Source organism: Aotus nancymaae, unplaced genomic scaffold (genome assembly GCF_030222135.1).
Source record: "Aotus nancymaae isolate 86718 unplaced genomic scaffold, 86718_ANA_hifiasm-v0.15.2.pri h1tg000020l, whole genome shotgun sequence".
Taxonomy (NCBI): domain Eukaryota; kingdom Metazoa; phylum Chordata; class Mammalia; order Primates; family Aotidae; genus Aotus; species Aotus nancymaae.
The window spans coordinates 53,374,363-53,394,380 of record NW_026988432.1 but is presented as its reverse complement, the minus strand read 5'-3'; the positions used below and the strand labels follow the sequence as shown (position 1 = coordinate 53,394,380).

The 20,018-nt window shown below is 43.1% G+C and overlaps 1 protein-coding gene across 9 annotated transcripts in view; it reads right to left on the bottom strand.

The window, feature by feature from the left end:
• TMEM241 (transmembrane protein 241) overlaps positions 1-20,018 on the bottom strand; it is a 155,718-nt gene that overhangs the window by 111,774 nt on the left and 23,926 nt on the right. For 8 of the 9 annotated variants that reach the window (XR_010343634.1, XR_010343635.1, XM_064379342.1 and 5 more), the window contains one exon: positions 10,923-11,004. The exons of the other annotated variant lie outside the window; for it this stretch is intronic. Coding sequence is in view for 6 of the 8 variants with exons in the window: in XM_064379342.1 (XP_064235412.1) it covers positions 10,923-11,004 (82 nt within the window). In the remaining 2 variants the exon portion in view is untranslated. The remainder of the gene's footprint in view (positions 1-10,922; positions 11,005-20,018) is intronic. 9 annotated transcript variants of the gene reach the window in all.

Genomic DNA, 20,018 nt, shown 5'->3' with positions numbered 1-20,018 from the left:
CCCACACCTTCTAGCCCTAGTGTTATGACACCCAAATTATGTCAAGCCACAGTGAAAACTTCCTGGACCTCCAACTGTCCAAAGTTCAATATGACTGGTGTGTTCCAAATCCTGGCCGTCCACTGACACCAGTAATAGACCTACTGGCATGGTTCGGCTCTGTGTCCCCATCCAAATCTCACGTCAAAGTGTAATTCCCAATGCTGGGAGAAGGACCTGGCGGGAGGTGATTAAATCATGGGGGTGGATGTCCCCCTTGCTGTTCTTGTGATTGTGGTTCTCATAAGATCTGGGTGTTTAAAAGTATATGGCTCGTCCCACTTCGTTCTCCCCCTCTCCTGCTCCGCTGTGGTAAGAGGTGCTTGCTTCCCCTTCACCTTCTGCCATGATTGTAAGTTTCTTGAGGCCTTCCTGCCATGATTCCTGAACAGCCTGCAGAACTGTGAGTCAATTAAACATCTTTTCTTCATAAATTACCCAGACAGGTAGTTCTGGTTGTTTTGTTTGTTTGTTTTTGAGATAGAGTCTTGCTCTGTTGCCTAGGCTGGAGTGCAGTGGTGCCACCTTGGCTCATTGCAACCTCCGCCTCCTGGGTTCGAGTGATTCTCCTGCCTCAACCTCCCGAGTAGCTGGGACTACAGGTGCCTGCCATGACAACCAGTTAATTTTTGTATTTTTAGCAAAGACAAGGTTTCACCACGTTGGCCAGGTTGGTCTCGAACTCCTGATCTCAAGTGATCTGCCAGCCTCAGCCTCCCAAAGTGCTGGGATTACAGGCTGGGCCACCGTGCCTGGCCAGTCAGGTATTTCTTTATAGCACGGTTAGAATGGACTAATACATCTGGTAAGAACTAAAATGGATGAACTTAGAATAAACCTATACCTTTTTTAAAAAGGTTTTCTTCTACTCCCACTCAACAAATTTTAAATCTATTTTCTCAAGCCATTTTTTTCTACTGAGAAGCAAACAGGCTTTAAAGACCATTATTCTACAGTTGACCAGTTACACTCTATCAGCCTGTGTAGGGCTCTATCAAAAACATTATTGGGCCAGGCATGGTGGTGGCTCACGCATGTAATCCCAGCACTTTGGGAGGACAAGGCAGGCGGATCACAAGGTCAGGAGTTTGAGACCAGCCTGACCAACATGGTGAAACGCCGCCTCTACTAAAAATGCAAAATAAACAGCGGGGCATGGTGGCATGTGCCTGTAATCCCAGCTACTCAGGAGGCTGAGGCAGGGGAATTGCTTGAACCAAGGAGGCGGAGGTTGCAGTAACCGAAATCAAGTCACTGTACTCTAGCCTGGGTGACAGAGCGAGACTCCATCTCAAAATATATATATTTTGAGATGCAAAAAAAATTGCAAAGGTCTTTATATATAAAGACCTTTGCAATTTTTTTTTTTGAGACAGAGTCTCATTCTGTTGCCCAGACTGGAGTCCAATGGTGCTATCTTGGCTCACTGCAACCTCCACCTGCCAGGTTCAAGCGATTCTCCTGCCCCAGCCTCCCAAGTAGCTGGGATTACAGGCATGCGCTATAACGCCCAGCCAATTTTTGTAATTTTAGTAGAGATAGAGTTTTGCCATGTTGGCCAGGCTGGTCTCCAACTCCTGACCTCAGGCAATCCACCCGCCTCGGCCTCCCAAAGTGCTGGGATTACGAGCGTGAGGCACCGTGACTGGTCAGTTTGCAACTTTGACTACCAATCTTTCCCTGGCCTCTAACTCTGTACAAGTTCCAATGTGAACTATAACCCATGAGTTCAGGAGACCCCTAGTGACTGATTCTTTCAGAAAATCTGCCCTTTGTTATCTTTAAGGAGTCAAGTTCAGTAGGACTTATTTTTGTTAAATCAAAGAAAAATTCTAAGAAATGATCAAAGCAATAGTAGTAGCTAAGATATCTTGAGTGCTTACTACATGTCAGACACTGTTCCACCTTTATATATTTAAACTTCATAATAACCCTATGAGATAGATACAATTAACATTCTCATTATATAGGCAAGAAAACTGAGGAATGTGTCCTGGTTCTCTTTTTCACCTGCTCTTCATGATTTGAAACCACTTTTGGATGATCTAGATATCTGCTTGCTGCTAAAGAGAAACAGAAAACTAGGTAACGTTCTTCACCGCTGTCGAGACTCTAGGCATGGCCTCAACATCTTTTTCATTAGGGAAAATGGCACAACATCAGCTACCATAAAGCGCAAAGCATCATTTTTGATATAACTCCGTAAAAAAGTAATTGACCAAATTAAACTATACTGCAGGAAAATTCATTAAATTACATAGGGACTATAAAGGCACTAATCCCATTCATGATAACTTTACTCCCGCGACCTAATCACTTCCCAAAGGCTTCACCACCTTTACAAAAGAAAAAAAAATTACTTAGGGACACGATTTGCAACTACTTTATTCCTAGAATCTATTAGCTGAAAATTCAACATTTCATCCATGCACCATTGACATTTTTATCTGGCTATGAAAAGAAATTGGTAACTCTCACTTAGAAATATTTCACGATTCTCATACTTCCCAGAGTGGAATTTTGAAGGCTTGGTTATTTGTTCAGGTGTTGGAACTGACTTAGAATGGTTTCCTATGGAAAGCCTTGACCCTGCTCACAGGCTTGGCTTGGGTCACTCTGCAGGGGTATGAACCACTCCCCTCGTCAAGCACAAGTTCTGAGTCAGCTTCTTAATTTTTGTAAAAGAATGTCAATCTGACCTTTCTATCTGGGTGATTTTTAAATATGCAGGTGTGTCCTTAACCTACAATACAGAATAACTGACCTCCAGGTCCTTGCCAAAGAAAGTAACTTTAAACTGTTGGCTGCCTAATTTTTACCAAAATCATGCATGCAAGAAATAATGTTTCTAGGCCAGGTGTGGTGGCTCACGCCTGTAATCCCAGCACTTTGAGAGGCTGAAGCGGGTGGATAGCCTAAGGTCAGGAGTTTGAGACCAGCCTGGTCAATGTGGTGAAACCCCATCTCTACTAAAAATACAAAAATTAGCCAGGCATGGTGGTGGGCACTTGTAATCCCAGCTACTTGGGAGGCTGAGGCAGGAGAATCACTTCGACCCAGAAGGCAGAGGCTGCAATGAGCCAGGATGGCGCCACTGCACTCCAGCCTGGATGACAGAGCAAGACTCTGTCAAAGAAAAGAAAAAAGAAAAGAAAAGAAAGGAAAGGAAAGGAAAAGAAAGAAAGAATGTTCCTAGAGGATAGTCTAAGGCCCTGAACGGAGCCAGATAACCAGAGACCCATGGATTTTACCACAGAGAACCTGCTCCTACTGAACAGTGCTATGTCATCATTCTCTCTCCATGGGCACTAAGAATTCTAGATACTGGTGACTGTTGTGTTATAAGGATATTATTAAAGACCTGCCCCACTGAGTCACCCAGCCTACCCTTTATGAGGACTCAGGAAAACTTCAATTAGTTGTAATTGTGTTTTAAGTGGACTTTTTTGCTGGAGTGCAGTGGCGTGATCATAGCTCACTGCAGACTCAAACTCCTGGGCAGGCTCAAGCGATCCTCCCACCACAGTCTCCTGAGCAGCTAGGACTACAGGCACATGCCAAAAGGTAAGGCTAATTATTTTATTTTTTGTAGAGATGAGATCTGGCTATGTTGCTCAGGCTGGTCTCGAACTCCTGAACTCAAGCAATCCTCCCATCTCAGCCTCCTAAAGGCTGGGATTATAGGCACAGGCCACTGTGTCCAGACTTTTGTAACTTTTTTATTCGGTTGCAGAAAGCTGAGAGCTGAATTCAGACCCAACTGTAATTACGTTGTGAGATATTACAGTATAAACTTCTAGGTGCTAAATCTCTCTGTGACATCATCTATTACCTTTTAATTAGATTTCTTTTTTTTTTTTTGAGACAGAGTCTCACTGTTGCCCAGGCTGGAGTGCAGTGGCACAACCTCAGCTCACTGCAACCTCTGTCTCCTGGGTTCAAGTGATTCTCCTGCCTCAGCCTTCTGAGTAGCTTGAACTACAGGCATGCGCCACCACACCCAGATAATTTTTGTATTTTTAGTAGAGACGGGGTTTCACCATGTTGGCCAGGCTGATCTCGAACTCCTGACCTCAAGTGATCTACCAGCCTTGGCCTCCCACAATTGTTGGCATTACAGGTATGAGCCACCACGCCAGTCCTTTTACCTAGATTTCTTGTACAATTCTGTTCATCAGAGTAGTCATCTTTTTTTAACTGTAATTATTTTTATAAGCTACCACACATCCTCTCTAGAAAAAGGTGAGGTATCTGAATATTCATATGTTTACATATAAGTGAATATTCATAAATTGACTTGCATGACATAAATTACAGTGTTTATTTACATTCATCTTACTATTCTGCCATTAGATGGCAAACTGCTTAAGGACAGAGGACTAGAGTGCCTTCTTTCCCAGTCTCTAGTACAAGCTGGGAGATCCTCTCTGTCCTTCATTTGAGCACCACATAAAATAGCTGCCTGGTGTGAAAGGGCCTCACCGTATGAAAAATAGACACCTTGCAGTACCAGGAGCTCCTCCAATTTGGCAAAATGCTAATCCTAAGAGAGATGCCAGGGAGTCAGAAAGGCCTAAAGGGGTCCCCCATCTTCCTGCCTGGCATTAATGCATGGGTGAGAATGGTGGGCGGACTTGCCTGCTCTCAGGGAATGGCTGTTTTCTTCGCACTTTTACCCAAGTCCACATAACTTGAATTTGGTTAAACTAAATATGCATATCCCACAGGAACACAGAGGAGTTCTATGTGAGACACGTAAGAACACATTATTACCCCCTCCTTTTCATGTAATCCTCAAGAAAACTTCTACTAGAACCTGGGTGATTTTTTTTTTAAATTGTGGTAAAATATAAATCACAAAAAGTTTCCAGCTTAACCATTTTCAAGTGCATCGTCCATTCACACTGCACTAGGTACATTCACACTGGTGTATTATCACCACCCTCCATTGCCAGAACTCTTTTCATCTTGCAAAACTGAAACTCCGTGCCCATTAGACACTAACTCTTCATTCTCCGTTACTTCCACCCCTGACAGCCACCATACTACTTTCCGCCTCTATAAATTTGATTACTCTAAGTACCAGATATAAGTGGAGTCACGTAGTATTTGTCTTTTTATGACTGACTTATTTAGCATAATGTCTTCAAGGTTCATCCATGATGCAGCATATGGCAGGATTTTCTTCCTTTTTAAGGCTGAATAATATTCCATTGTTTGTTTCTTTGTTTGTTTGAGACAGAGTCTCGCTCTGTTGCCCAGGCTGGAGTGCAATGGCGTGATCTCGGCTCACTGCAGCCTCTGCCTCCCAGGTTCAAGCAATTCTCCTGCCTCATCCTCCCGAGTAGCCTGGGATTGCAGGCACCTGCCACCATAGCCAGCTAATTTTTTGTATTTTTAGTAGAGGTGGGGTTTCACCATATTGGTCAGGCTTGTCTCGAACTCTTGACCTCAGGTGATCCACCCACCGCGGCCTCCCAAAGTGCTGGGATTACAGGCATAAGCCATTGCGCCTGGCCCCATTGTTTTATCTATTTTATCTATTCATTTTATCTATCCATCCATCAATGGGCACTGGGATTGCTTCTACCTTTTGTCTATTATGAATAATAGACAAATGAAAATGGATGCAAAAGTATCTCTTCCTGTCCCTTCTTTCATGTCTTTTGGGTGTACACCCAAAAGTAGAACTGCTGAATCATCCTATTTTTGATGTTTTGAAGAAGCACCACACTGTTTCCCATAGCAGCTGCACCCTTGTGCGTTCCCACCCATGGTGCTCAAGGGTTCCAACTTCACATCTTCACCAACACTTATTATTCTCTGGTTTTTTAGTAGCAGCCATCCTCATGGATGTGAAGTGGTATCTCCTATAGTTCTGATTTACATCTTTCTAATGATTAATGATGCTGAGCATCTTTTCATCGTTTTATCAGTCTTTAAATATCATCTGCGGAGAAACATCTATTCAAGTCCTTTGCCCATTTTTCCATCAGGTTGTTTGCTTTTGTGCTGTTAAGTTTTATGAGTTCTCTATGTAGTCTATATGTGAATCCCACCACTGATGAGGGATTTGTAAATATTTCCTCCCTTTCTGGGGGTTGTCTTTTTACTCTGTTGATAGTATCCTTTAACGCACCAAAATTTTTCATTTTGATGAAGTCGATTTCTCTATTTTTCTTCTGTTGCCTGTGCCTTGGTGTCATATCCAAGAAATCCTTGTCAAATCCAATGTCACGAAGCTTTTCCCCAGGAGTTCAATGTTAATATTAAGTCATTTTATAAGAGTTACAGGACAATTTTTAGAGGGAGCAAGATGATAACAAAAATCTGGCAAGGGGTTTACCGTATTCCCACTGAGCCCACATTTTAAAAGCGAATCCTTGTAGTTGGACTCTGATCACCTGTGATGAGAACACAGCATGACAGAGGGAGCTGCCTCTCATCAGCAGTAACAGGGACATTAGGGGTGGATGCTCCATTCCACACCAACATTTACACTCTTTTCCTTCGTGGAGCCAACTTCCTTTATGATATTGGAGCCAAACAAAGGGAGAGGGGACCCACAGGTACCATTTTGCTTAACTGAGTAACTCACTCACATGGGTTTAATGATCCATGTGTGTTTCCTCACCAACCCCCGCCCCCCATCACACACACAAAATCCCATCTCCATCCCCAGTATGTTGAGTGAATATTATGCTCATGGAAGACCATAACAAGCCATTAGGAAGGATCAAGATCAAAGAGTTCGGCAAGGAAAACAATTCCTGTCCTGTCAAGGTGCCTTGACTTAGATTTCCAGGGTTCCTCCAGCAGCAGACCTTGACCTCCTCCTAGCAAGAAAACAGCATGGCTTGAGTCAAATCACTAATGCCAGGATGGCCACTCTCCAGCAAGCTCAGTAATGTATGAATTTGTACATGTGTTCTGAACACTGGCCAACACAGGCTGGGGCAGTCCCATCCAGCTGAGAAGGCTTTCAACCAGGAAATTATAACAAGAGTCATAATGAGCCATCAAAGTCATACTGTCCCTCCAAGACTGACACTCATGCCATCAGAGCCATCATCACTGTGACCTTACTCAGTGTAAGAGAGCTGGCCAAGCAGGCCCAAATCAGGCCAAGTCCAACTCACATGTCATCAAGATTGGTGACAGAAAGTGCCTGGCACATGCGTAGTGCCAGACATTCATGGTGGCTGCTCCCATGGTGAGCTGTGTGTCTTTCACTTCCTGCCCCATCCCTTTCAGTTCCTCAAGGTCGGAAACCAGGTCTTATTTGCCTTTAAGCCCCCAGTACATAGTAGGTCCTGCATAACTACGTGCTGAATAGATAGCTACAAGAAAAATCTCCTTTCCCTTAACTCTGTAAATCATTTGGTTGGGAGTCTGAGGTAGAAAAATCAATAAAGCTTTGCCTATAGCATCTGTGCAGAGTTAACTCAGCTTCCTCCCAGCAGCTACACATCAGGAGAACAGAACTTCAAGTCCTTGTCAGATAAAGGAGGGCTTTATGGAGAAGAGCTACCTGAAAGTGTTTTGCATAACAATACATCTACAGATTTTAATGGAGCACTTTTCCCCCATTCCTTATGGATTCATTAAACTGACAGCTTGGCACCAGCATATTGATGCCTGTTTTCTCTCCAACACAAACTGTACGAGTGCCTCATGTTTATCCACCCTATGAATTTCTAAGCAACAATGTAGAAACAAAGAGCTCAGAAAACAAAGAAAAGATGCTGAGTTGAGCTGTTTTACAAGAAAACAATAATAATCGTCTCCTTTCCGCCCTCCTCCCACTCTAATTGGGTGTATTTGGTTTTTGGTTGTTTCCCTTTGTTCAAAGATTTTGAATTGCAACAGCTTCTTTTTGCTTATTAAAGAAGACTGTGCTCTCAGCAGGGTGCAGTGGCACGTATCTGTAGTCCCAGCTACTTGGGAGGCTGAGGCAGGAGGATAATGTGAGCCCAAGGGTTTGAGGCCAGCCTGGGCAACACGGTGAGACTCCCATCTCTGAAAAAAGGCTGCACTCTAGGGAAAGGCCAGTCAAAGTGCTGGTCCTTGAGAAGATAAGGAGCTGGCAACAGAATGTCAATCAATGCATTGCTTCCTTCTTCAAAACGTCTTGCTAGGGGGAAAAAAAAAAAAGCCAGCTCAGTTAAACAGTGTGGTTAGTGCCAAAGCTGATCTCCTCATGGACAGGTAACAAAGAATTCAAAGATTGGTACAGCTGCAGATCACAGCTCAAGAAGCATTGCTGTAGGCTGCAGAATTCCCTACCTGCCTGAAAACATACTAGACTGACATTTAAAATGGTCTTCTGAGAGTATTTGGCCACCTAGTATCAGTAACTCCTTTTTTTTTTTTTTTGGTAAAGCACTCCAATATTGAGGATCCATTACAGCCTGCTCTCCATCTGTGGGATCCAGGCAGAGATCCTATATGACTAGGCCTCCAAGTCCCTCTAATCACAGTGAATGGTTCAGGGAAGCCATGATCCAACAACATAATTCCAACCAACTAGCCAATCAACATAATTCCAACCTTGCGACCAGTTTTCAGATCAAGGATGGCAGTGGCCCTGACTGATCCAATCAGAGTGAAGCCTGGGACTCATGCAGGAGCTACCAGGAAAATGGTCTCTTTCCACTAAAGTTGTAAGAATGTCAGGCTGGAGTTGACACCCATTGTTGGGGGCAGCTCTACAACACTTATTGTGGCGGGGGTGGGGTAGGGGCTGGATGTGAAAAGAGAGAAAGATTGGGAGCAGAATTGAAAGACAGAGAAACTGGATTCTGAGTCTAATACTGGAACCTCTGCACAAAGCCATGTGTGAAGTAGGTTTCTACTCTACGACTTTTCAGTTATATGAACCGGTAAATCTTACTTTTGCTGAGATCAGTTTTTGAGCTTTCTAACACTTGCAACTGAAAGAGTCTAAAGTTACACAATGACTACTATACCCTGGGCTCACTCTAAAATCCATACACATTGGTCCTAAAGAAAGAACTCTGAAAAGTCAAAAGATGGGGAGTCAGAAGAGCTGCCATGCCAGGTGTGGTAGCTCGTGTCTGTAATCTCAATGTTCTAGGAGGCTGAGGCGGGAGGATCACTTGAGCCCAGGAGTTCAAGACCAGTCTGGGCAACAGAGCAAGATTCCATCTCTAAAAAAATAAATAAACAAATAGTCGAGTGTACTGGTATGTACCTATAATCCCCACTACTCAAGAGGCTGAGGTGGGAGGATCACTTGAGCCCATTGAGCCCAAGAGGTCGAGGCTACAGGGAGCTGTGATTGTGCCACTGCACTCTAGCCTGAGCCACAAGAGCACAAGAGCAAGACCGTGTCTCAAAACAAAAACAAAAACAGAAAAACAAGAGCTGCCACTATCTGGGACTAGAGGCAGGTTTAGCAAGACTTTCACACCTATGCCTCTTCCTCTGTCAAGTGGTTAGCAGCTGCCTCATCTATCATCTGTCAGAAGACTGCAAGAAACACGTAAAAGGACACGAAGGAAATCACTCTGGTAGCCCATGAAAAAAAGCACTGCAGGAACAAAAAGTATTATTATTATGAGCATAACACCTTATTATTCAAACTTCAAAATTCTGGCAAGCATAACTATCCAGAGCTCAGAAAAAAATGTAAAAGCACTTGAGCAACACATTGCTTTTACCAAATCCGATAGTCTATGGCGTAGGAGAAGCAGCGCTCTCTGCAGGCCAAAGGGTATAAACTGAGGCGGTAAGAGCCTGAGAACAAAGAAGGCGCAGCAGATGGCCAGGGCAAGCCTTGTGGTCTGAGCTGAGCAGCAACGTGCACCATGGGTCAGTTCTCAGGCTCACCCAGGAAGGTTCTTCCCCATTGCATATATCACTCCATCTACTTAAGCTTATGAATCATGAAAGAAAAATGGTTATTTAGTTTCAAAATTACATTCCTCACTGCTATTTTGCAACTTTGGAGTTGTTGTCCTAACAATAACATGGTTATCCAATTAGGCAGATTTTATTTGTTTGTTTTAACTGTTTTTATAGCCAAGATCTAAGGGGCTAACATAACAACAAGAATTTTACATTAAAAGACTAAATTGTTTTGCACATTCCGCACTTTCCCCAAAGTCAGAATACGACTATTTTCTGATAGATATAAACAGCTAACAGTCATGGTACAAGACCAGAGGAGGTATTCACATCATTCCTGATTTGTGAGCCACCTGCTGTTCACGAGGGTTTTAATGGATTCTCTTTTGATGGTAAAATAAATTTTTGGTGTTCCAAATAATGTATCTGGAAGTAGCTTTGCTCTTAAAGTTCCTGCATTTGAGGAGCTCAGTCCTGCGGGGAAGTGGGGGGAGGACAAAACAGTCAGCTTGTTTTACTAGCTTCCTCATGTACAGGACATCAACTGTCAGGCATTTGCATCCACAGCCAACAGCACCAGGCCACATTATCAACGGGCAGAGTTTGGGTCCTCAGAAGCAAGGAGCAGGTTGGGCCCTGCCTCCCTGCTCCCGTGGACAGCCTGCATTCAGGTAGAGCCGGGGCATTCCCACTCTGCCCATCTCCATGGGGAGGCAGCCCCCAGCAGGGCCTGTCTATGGCCAGCTCCACAAACACCACTACTCTTTCTTCTGCTTCTCTGCATGCATCCCCAATTTGTAACACAAGTTGGCCTTCCCTGTTATCTGATTATCTTCAACTCAACGAAAGTGGGTAATAGGTCCCATGCTGGCCTCAGGCCCAAGACTTGTTCTCCAACCTAGCCTTATTATTATTAAAGTGATTCTCACCCTTACTGATCTGAGGCAAGATAAGTTAAAAGGAAAAGGGGAAAGAGAGTGATGGGTTGTTCCCCCCAAACCTCTAACACTTACCAGTCTGGACAAGGCTCTGGACCCAGCATAGATTATACCCACAAACAGCACTGAAGCAGGAAGCCACGCCAGAACATGAGATCTGGAAAGAGGGAAAAAAGGCGTAACACTTTTGCCATTTTGTTCAGAAAGACCTGGCTGGAAAGGCTGACCTTCCAGATGCATCAACTACAGCAACAGAAGCTATCTAAACATCCCTGGCGGACTTGTTAAATGAGATGTGGCCTTTATCTACAGAGTGGTGGAGGCAGACAAAGCCACCCTACCTACAGTCCCATCATTACTTATCACCTAGCTAAGAGATCCCAGAAATGGAAAGGGTAAACGCCTTGCTGCACCTTGGAAAAAAGAATAGATCTGTTTTTTTTTTCTTTTTTCAAAGGCAGTGAACATTATTCTTTGGATTGTAAGTAGTCAGAAGTTTTGAATCCATGACAAATTATTAAAAATTGAAAAGGCTATTTACCCGGTACTACACCAAACAGCTCCGTGGAATTACAACAAAAAGAACCACAGTTTCAAGGGACAGAATTGAAAAATAGAATCCCAGAACTTCAGTTGGGTACCCATAGGCTGGCTTCTTCAACCATTAACCTGGCAGTGTTGGGATTCTGGTTCAGGGACTCTCCGAGGACTTCTGAAGGGCACATTTCTTTTTCAATTGTAGCCACACCAGAAACTGCTTTTTCTTACAGTTTAGAATCAAAATCCCAGTTTACACACTCAGTGCATATCACTGAGGTTGCAACCTGCTTCTCTCATCAGTTAGAAATGCATTTGATTGGCTGGGTGCGGTGGCTCACGCCTGTAATCCCAACACTTTGGGAGGCCAAGACAGGTGGATCAGTTGAGCTCAGGAGGCAGAGGTTGCAGTGAGCCAAGATCACGCCACTGCAATCCAGCCTGGGTGACAGAGCAAGATCTTGTCTCAGAAAAAAAAAATGCATTCAATCTACTAATTCAAGTTCCCAGAGTTATCCTAATAATTAATAAAAATAAATGAAACTAATTCAACGGAATATAACATAATAATCCCAACTAACTCAATGAACTGATCTCCTGGAATGATGCCTGTTCAAGAAATGGTCTTTGTTAATTTTATTAGCATGGGCAGGCACTCCATCCCAGATCAGTCCTGATCTGTACAACTTCCCAGAGAACCTAGCATTTAAATGTTTCCAGTCTCTAGTAAGGGCCTTCAAACCTTACTTGCTGTATAAATTCATTGTGCAAATACTTAAAGCAACTTACAAGGTGCTGAGTATGATCATTAACAGCAGCACCACAGGTAACATTTACTGAGCACTTGCCACAAACCAGGCACTTTGCTAAATGTTTTATATGCTGCACCTTTCTTAAAGTTGCACAATAATCTTATGAGGAAGGTATTTATTATTATTACCCCATTGTGCAGATGAGGAAACTGATGCACAAAGAGTTTAGATAATTTGCCTATAGTTAGGAGAGCTGGTAAATGGCAAAGCCAGAATTTGAATTCAGGTCTGTCTGGCTCCAAAGCCCTAGCTGTTAAATACCAATTCATACTTTGCCATCACGGACCTCATAATCTAATGGGAGACACTGACATACAAATAGATAAGCTGCAAACACGCAGATAATTGGCTGCAGACCAAGCAGCCAATTATCTGAGGGATATTCTGTTATCACTAGTCCTGCTGCAATGATAGATGTCAGTACCCACCACCAAAAGATAAACAGAGAAAGGAAGATGCTATCCTCCATTGCAATGGGTCAGGGGTGACATCAGTCAATTGCTATTCTAGGAAATGGCTTTTCCCACTTGACATTAAGCTTACATGAATCAAGGGAGGCAGATACTGGCCCATGGCCTGTTGTGCACCAGAAGGAAGCCCAGAGCACATACTGCAGGCAGGGCACTGAGGAGGAAGGAGGAGGTGCACTGGGTGAAACGGCAGCTGGCCTCACTGTGGGAGGCCCAGGACTTTGGAATGTAAGGTCAGCGAGGCCCCAGACATGTGTACTCCATGCCCTCGTAAAACAAAGAAAACTGCTGAGTTATATATTGCAAGAGGCATCAGGGTGTCTGAATGACCACGGACGTGAGGAAAAGAAAACATGCCTAGGTAACACCTTGCATTTTAACCCTCCTACCCTCAAATACAAAGAAATAACTTTAACTAGAAAAGAGATAGGCAGGCCTAGTAGGACCAAAGAGACTTCTGAGAAGTGTTAGTGGCATCTGGCTCCAGACGTGGGACTGCCTCCCAGGCACGCGACCCCAGGGCTTGTGTTCTCCAAAGTCATCTCCCTCAGGAACAATAGAGCCAAAGCAACACGTACTCATGGTGGCACTTCAGACACACAGGAGAGGCGGTGGACTGCAGAGCCACCATGCTGTGTGACGAATGTCCTTCGCTGCACGCCAACCTAAGACCATAGCCACTAAGAATAAGACAATTGAATCACTGGAAAAATTGCTGACAAAACAGGTATGGGTGAGGCAAGTGTGAAAAGATAGGGCAAAAAGGAAAAAGAATTAAACATCAAGGACTCTGAATTTATATTGTTTCAAAGTATCAAAGGTCTCATTCTACTTTTTTTTTTTTTTTGAGACGGAGTCTTGCTCTGTTGCCCAGGCTAGAGTGAGGTGGTGCGATCTCAGCTCACTTCAACCTCTGCCTCCCGGGTTCAAGTGATTCTCCTGCCTCAACCTCCCAAGTAGCTGGGACTACAGGTGAGTGGCACCACGCTTGGCTAATTTTTGGACTTTTAGCAGAGATGGGGTTTCACCATATTGGCCAGGCTGATCTCGAACTCCTGACCTTGTGATCCACCTGCCTTGGCCTCTCAAAGTGCTGGGATTACAGGTGTGAGACACTGCACCTGGCTTTCATTCTACTTTTAAGCATGTACTTCAACTGAAAATCATAGAGTATATGCTATGTGTAGTATATGCAAGAAAGGACTGAGGGACACCAGTCAACAATCCATACACAAACAAAAAGTCTTACCACAAAATCAGCAAATTAATGCATATTTATATATCTTTAATTAAAATAAATACATTGTTTCAGCAAAAGATGATTCTCTAGGCCAGGTGCAGCAGCTCAGACCTATAATCCCAGCACTTTGGGAGGCCAAAACGGGAGGATAATTTGAGGCTAGGAGTTTCAGACCAGCCTGGGCAACACAGCCTGTCTCTATAAAAAATTTAAAAATTCAGCTGGGTGTGGTGGGTTGAGCCTGTAGTCTCAGCTACTCAGGAGGCTAAGGTGGGAGAATCATTTGAGCCCAGGAGGTCAAGTCTGCAGTGAACCATGATCATGCCATTGCACTCCAGCCTGGGCAGCAGTGGTAAGATCTTATCTCTTAAAAAAAAATAAAAAGATTCCCTGATTTATCTGACTTTCAATTAACTCACTAATTATCTGACTAACAGATTCAGAAAAGGGAGCTTCTGGATATATTATTAATGTTTCCTCTACACTGTGTTACATGGATGGGAACTGTATGTGTTTCGTTCATATAAAATAAATGAAAACACTACATTGATAACTTGTATAAAGGAGACTAAAGGACTGTGCTATACCATAAGGGAAACTGACCTAGTCAGTGAGAATAGGGAAACCTTCCCCAAATAAGTGATGTTTGAGATGAAATTCAAAGTTAAACTGGCTACAGGAGACAGGATAGAACAGTGCAAGGGACACAACATTCCAGACATAAACATAGCATGTGCAAAGGCCCTGTGGCAAGAGGAAATTGGAGGAAGGCAAGTTTGGCTTGCGTAGATGGAGGAATAAACCCAAGGTAGGGAGGGCATAATACGGTCTAACTTGCATTTTGACAAGGGTGTTCTGGCTATAGTATGGAGAACAGGTTGCCACAGGGTTGGGGTGGTGCATTAAGACAGGAAAAAGATGAACAGGCTTAACTGGAGAAAATCATGAATTCAGTTTTGAAAATTATAAACTTGAGATGCTTTTGGGATACCCAAGCAGTGATATCAAGTAGGCAACTGGATCAAGGATCCTTTCCTATCCTCTAGTGAGCAAGAATGCACTGTTTAATATGTCTTACATTTGGTTTTACTGTACTTCCTTATCCTTCAGTTTTGAGAATAAAATACACATACATTTTCTTCAACATAATAGCTCCCTTTAGTTTAATATTAACAGCAATAAGAGCCTTCTGTGGCTTGGAAAGACTTTGTCACAAACCTATTCTTCATTGCTATGGTCTCAATCTTTGTGTCCCCTCAAAAGTCATATGTTGAAGTCCTAATCTTCAAAGTGATGGTACTAGGAGGTGGTGTCTTTGGGAAGTGATTATGCCATAAGGGCAGAGCCTTCATGAATGGGATTAGCGTCCTTATAAAACAGGCCCAGGTCGGGCGCAGTGGCTCACGCCTGTAATCCCAGCACTTTGGGAGGCTAAGGTGGGCAGATCATGAGGTCAGGAGATCAAGACCATCCTGGCCAACATGATGAAACCCCATCTCTACTAAAACTACAAAAATTAGCTGGGCGTGGTGGCACGTCCCTGTAGTCCCAGCTACTCAGGAGGCTGAGGAGGAGAATTGCTTGAACCTGGGAGGCAGAAGTTGCTTTGAGCCGAAATCATGCCATTTTGCACTCCAGCCTGGTGACAGAGCAAGACTCCGTCTTGGAAAAAAACAAAACAAAACAAAACAAAACAGGCCTAAGGGAGCTTGTTCACTCCTTGCACCAAGTGAGGATGTAGCTAGAAGGCACCTCCTATGAACCAGAAAAGTGGGCCCTCACCAGACACCAAATCTGCTGGTACCCTGATCTTGGACTTCATAGCCTCTAGACCCGTGATAAATAAATTTCTGTTATTTATTTATTTATTTGAGACAGAGTGTCGCTCTGTCATCTTGGCTGGAGTGCAATGGCACAATCTCTGCTCACTGCAACCTCTGACTCCCTGGTTCAAGCAATTCTCCCGCCTCAGCCTCCTGGGTAGCTGTGATTACAGGCACCCACCACCACACTTGGCTAACTTTTATATTTTTAGTAGAGACATCATGAATTTAGTAGAGATGTCAGTAGAGTCATGAATTGTTCTTTGATCACTATGTTGGTCAGGCTGATCTCGAACTCCTGACCTCAAGTGAACTCCACACGCCTTGGCCCCACAAAGTGCTGGGGTTACAGGCGTGAGCTACCAAGCTCAACCAATTTCTGTTGTTTATAAGCCAGCTGGTCTATGCTATTTTGTTACAGAAGCCCAAATGAACTAAAACACTCATTAACTCATTAATATTCATCAAGCACCCATTATATTCCAATATTCTAGTCAATGAAAATACAGCTCTTAATATGACAGACCAAGTCTCTGACTTCGCAAAATTTAGTTAGGCAATAAACAGATTGTAGTAGTCATGGGAGGAGAGAGAGGGGTGTGGAGAAAGGAGAGAGAAGGCCTGTTGTAGCAGAGTTGGCCGACACCTCCATTACATAATTTGAGGAACTGTTGACACTTATTCCTACTGCTTAGGAATAAGGATTTGGATCTCTGGACTTACAGGTTTCCACAACTGTTACTGTGCTGTCACAATCCAGTGGGGTCAGACCTTTCAATAGTTAGTTACCTGGTACAGATAAAATTCATGACAACTGAGTTTTCCATACTTTTCCAGGTAGTATAGAGACAAGGTAAAGACATGAGCTGCAAGTGTGGTGCTTCTTTGTGCCTTTGTCCTCTCCTGAAATATTTTTTAAAATCATTTCTTCAGGAAAAAATGAAACTATAACTTTAAAATCCTAGTTACCTCTGCTGTATCTAAGGATTATTTTGTACAGAGATATAGCAACAAGTGATACAACTCATATCTGATTCTGGGCATGAGAGAGTATAATCTTATAACATTTACATGGTTACCCAAATCTTTTGAAATTATAGTTAGTTTTCTTGCTCCCAAGGAACTGCCAGCAATTTGCAGATTAACTTTAGCCAACAGCCCTACGAGACAGACAAACTTCACATATTTCCCTGGGCTGGGCTATGTTCTCTGTTCTAGTGTAAGCCAGGTCATGTAGGGGTTGGGGGTGGGAAGGATGTACAAGTCCAGGGCAAAGGGTTTTATACAGTGGAAAGAATGTGACCTTTGTGGTGTTAAAGCAGATAAGAAGGAGGCCATTAGCCTAATCCTGTCTCTGTACTTAAGTATGCAGCTGTTTAAGTAAGCAGACCACAATTAAACTTGGATGCATTTCTTGTAACTGACTAAAAATGAAAAAACAAAACTGAGCCTCAATCAATCACAGTCAACCAACCAACTGGTTAGAAATCAGGGACCTCCCACTGAACTATACCCAAAGAAAGCCAATGCCTAGCGATAGCCAATCATGTACTTCATTTCCACATTCAGCTACTTCAGCTATAAAAGCTCCCTTTTATACAGGCTGCTGCAGTAGAGGTCTCTAAGCCTCCTCTGGTTCTGAGTGCTGTCTGGGTCATGAATTGTTCTTTAATCAAATAACCTCTCTTAAATTTATTTTGTCTAAAGCTTTTCTTTTCTTTCTTTCTTTCTCTAGCAATAGGGTCTCACTCTGTTGCCCAGGCTGGAGTGCAATGGTGCCATTGTGGTTCACTGTAGCCTCAACCTCCCAGTGTAAGTAACTCTCCCACCTTAGCCTGGGACTAAGTAGCTGCAACTATAGGTGCACACAGCCATGCCATGCTAATTACCTTATTTTATTTTTGTAGAGACAGTGTCTCCCTATGTTGTTCAGGCTGGTCTTGAACTCCTGACCTCAAACCACCCTCCTACCACAGCCTCCCAAAGTGCTGAGATTACAGGCATTGAGCCACTAACTCCAGCCTAAAGTTTTTAAATGTAGTCGGGCAAAACTGGATCCATAGCCATAGTTTGCAATGAGAACTCACTTTTTTCATTTATCAAATGGGGATAATAATGCTCAGAAGGCTTCCGAGAAGATAAGGAATGAACACACAGTATTTGGGGGCAGCGCATGGCACATTAAAAACAACCTCAATAAATGTTGCCCTTCTGGCTTTTCTACACATCACTCCAAAGACAAAAACCATCAAGGAAGACTGACAGATCTGCCTACATAAAATGCAATAGCCAAAAAACACCATAAAGAAAATCAACAGAAAATTCACAAACCAGGAAAAAACACTGGCAACATATGAAAGAAGCTGGAGTTTAGTATCCTTAATGTATGAGAAAGCAATAAGAAAAAAAAATAAGCTCTCCAAAAGAAAAAGAGTCAGTGGACAAAAACAGGTAATTCTGTCTGTCTGTCTCTCTGTCTCTCTCCTGTCTCTCTCTCTGTCTCTCTCTCTCTCTCTCTCTCTCTCTCTGTGTCTGTCTCTCTGTCTCTCTGTCTCTCTATCTCTCTGTCTCTCTCTGTCTCTCTCTGTCCCTCTGTCTGTCTCTCTCTCTCAAACACACACACACACACGTCGAGAAATATAAATGGCCAATAAACATATTAAAAAAAAACCCAACCTCTCTAATAATAAAAGAACTTTAAATTAAATAATTTCGAATTAAAGACACATTAGGCTTTGTCCAAGAAACTAGCAATTTTTAAAAGTTATACCCAATAGAAGGGATAATGAAACCAACACCTTCACACTGCTGTGAGTTACAGACTGGTACCTATGGAAATAGGTACCTATGGAAATAGGGTATGTATGCACTACTTGGCTACACTCGCCAAAAGCCTTAATATGCATACTTTTTGAGCCAGAAAATTCACTTCCATGACTTTATCCTTGGAAAAGCATCTTGGACATGAGCAAAGTTACCGACAATAACGTTTTCATTTACAAGCAGAAGTAAAACAGCATTCTGGCCTCGTTGTTGGTCAGCAAATATGCCAAGCGCCTCAGGGCTTGCTACTGTTTCCTCTGCCAGGAACCCTCTCCCACCAAATACCTGTATGGCCTGTTCTCCCACAGACTCAGATTTCTGCCTAAAAGTTATTTTATCTGTGAGTCCTTCTTACCCACTCTATATAAAATAACCCCCCATCCGCTGGCCTGTGACACACATAGGCACATCCCTAACCACTTACCTGGCTGTATTCTCTCCATGTACCACGATTGGACACGTTATGCACTTACATTTCCACGTATTTATTGTCTGCCTATCTCAACTAGAATGTCAGCTCCACAAAGGCAACAATCTTTGTTTTGCTTCCTGCACATTTCAAGCACCAAGAACAATACCTGGCATATAGCAGACATTCAAATATTTGCAGAATGACTCTCCATGCATTACTTTGGTAACTTAAAACTTTTTTTTGCCTTCTCTCTCCAGACTGTTACAAGAGGAAACAACAGCAACGCAATCCAACCACGACCATACTGACGTTTCTTCTTCCCTCCAGCCCTTTAGAGACTTTGCTCTGAACAGAATTGCTGGTGTTGACAGCTACTTGGTTTTCAAGGGCAGGGATAACAGCAAAAAATGCCTTCATCCCACTCCTGTCTCTCTGAAATGGCCGTAATGGGGAATTCTAACGATTCCAAATTCAATAAACATTTATTAACAATCATGTTGCAACCTGGAACTGTGACAATAACAAACTAGCTGCATTAAAAAACACACAGATTTTCCTTCACTAGACATGAACTTAGAATCTTGGAGTAGAGGCAGTTATTGTGCTTTCTATATCTTATCTCTCTTTTTCTTATTAAAAAGTAGTAGCTGGCCAGGCGCAGTGGCTCACGCCTTTAATCCCAGCACTTTGGAAGGCAGAGGCGAATGGATCATCTGAGGTCAGAAATTCAAGACCAGCCTGGCCAACATGGTGAAACCCTGTCTCTACTAAAAATACAAAAATTAGCTGGGCATGGTGGCAGGCACCTATAATTCTAGCTACTCGGGAGTCTGAGGCAGGAGAATTGCTTGAACCAGCAGGCGGAGATTGCAGTGAGCCAAGATCATGCCACTGTACTCCATTCTGGGCAACAAGAGTGAAGCTCCAACTCAAAAAAAAAAAAAAAAAAAGTAGTATTTATCTATACTAGAAATTTGTGAAAATACGGATAATCAAGAAAAAGATTATAATTACAATGTCACTACACACAGAAAACCACTGTTAATACCTTGCT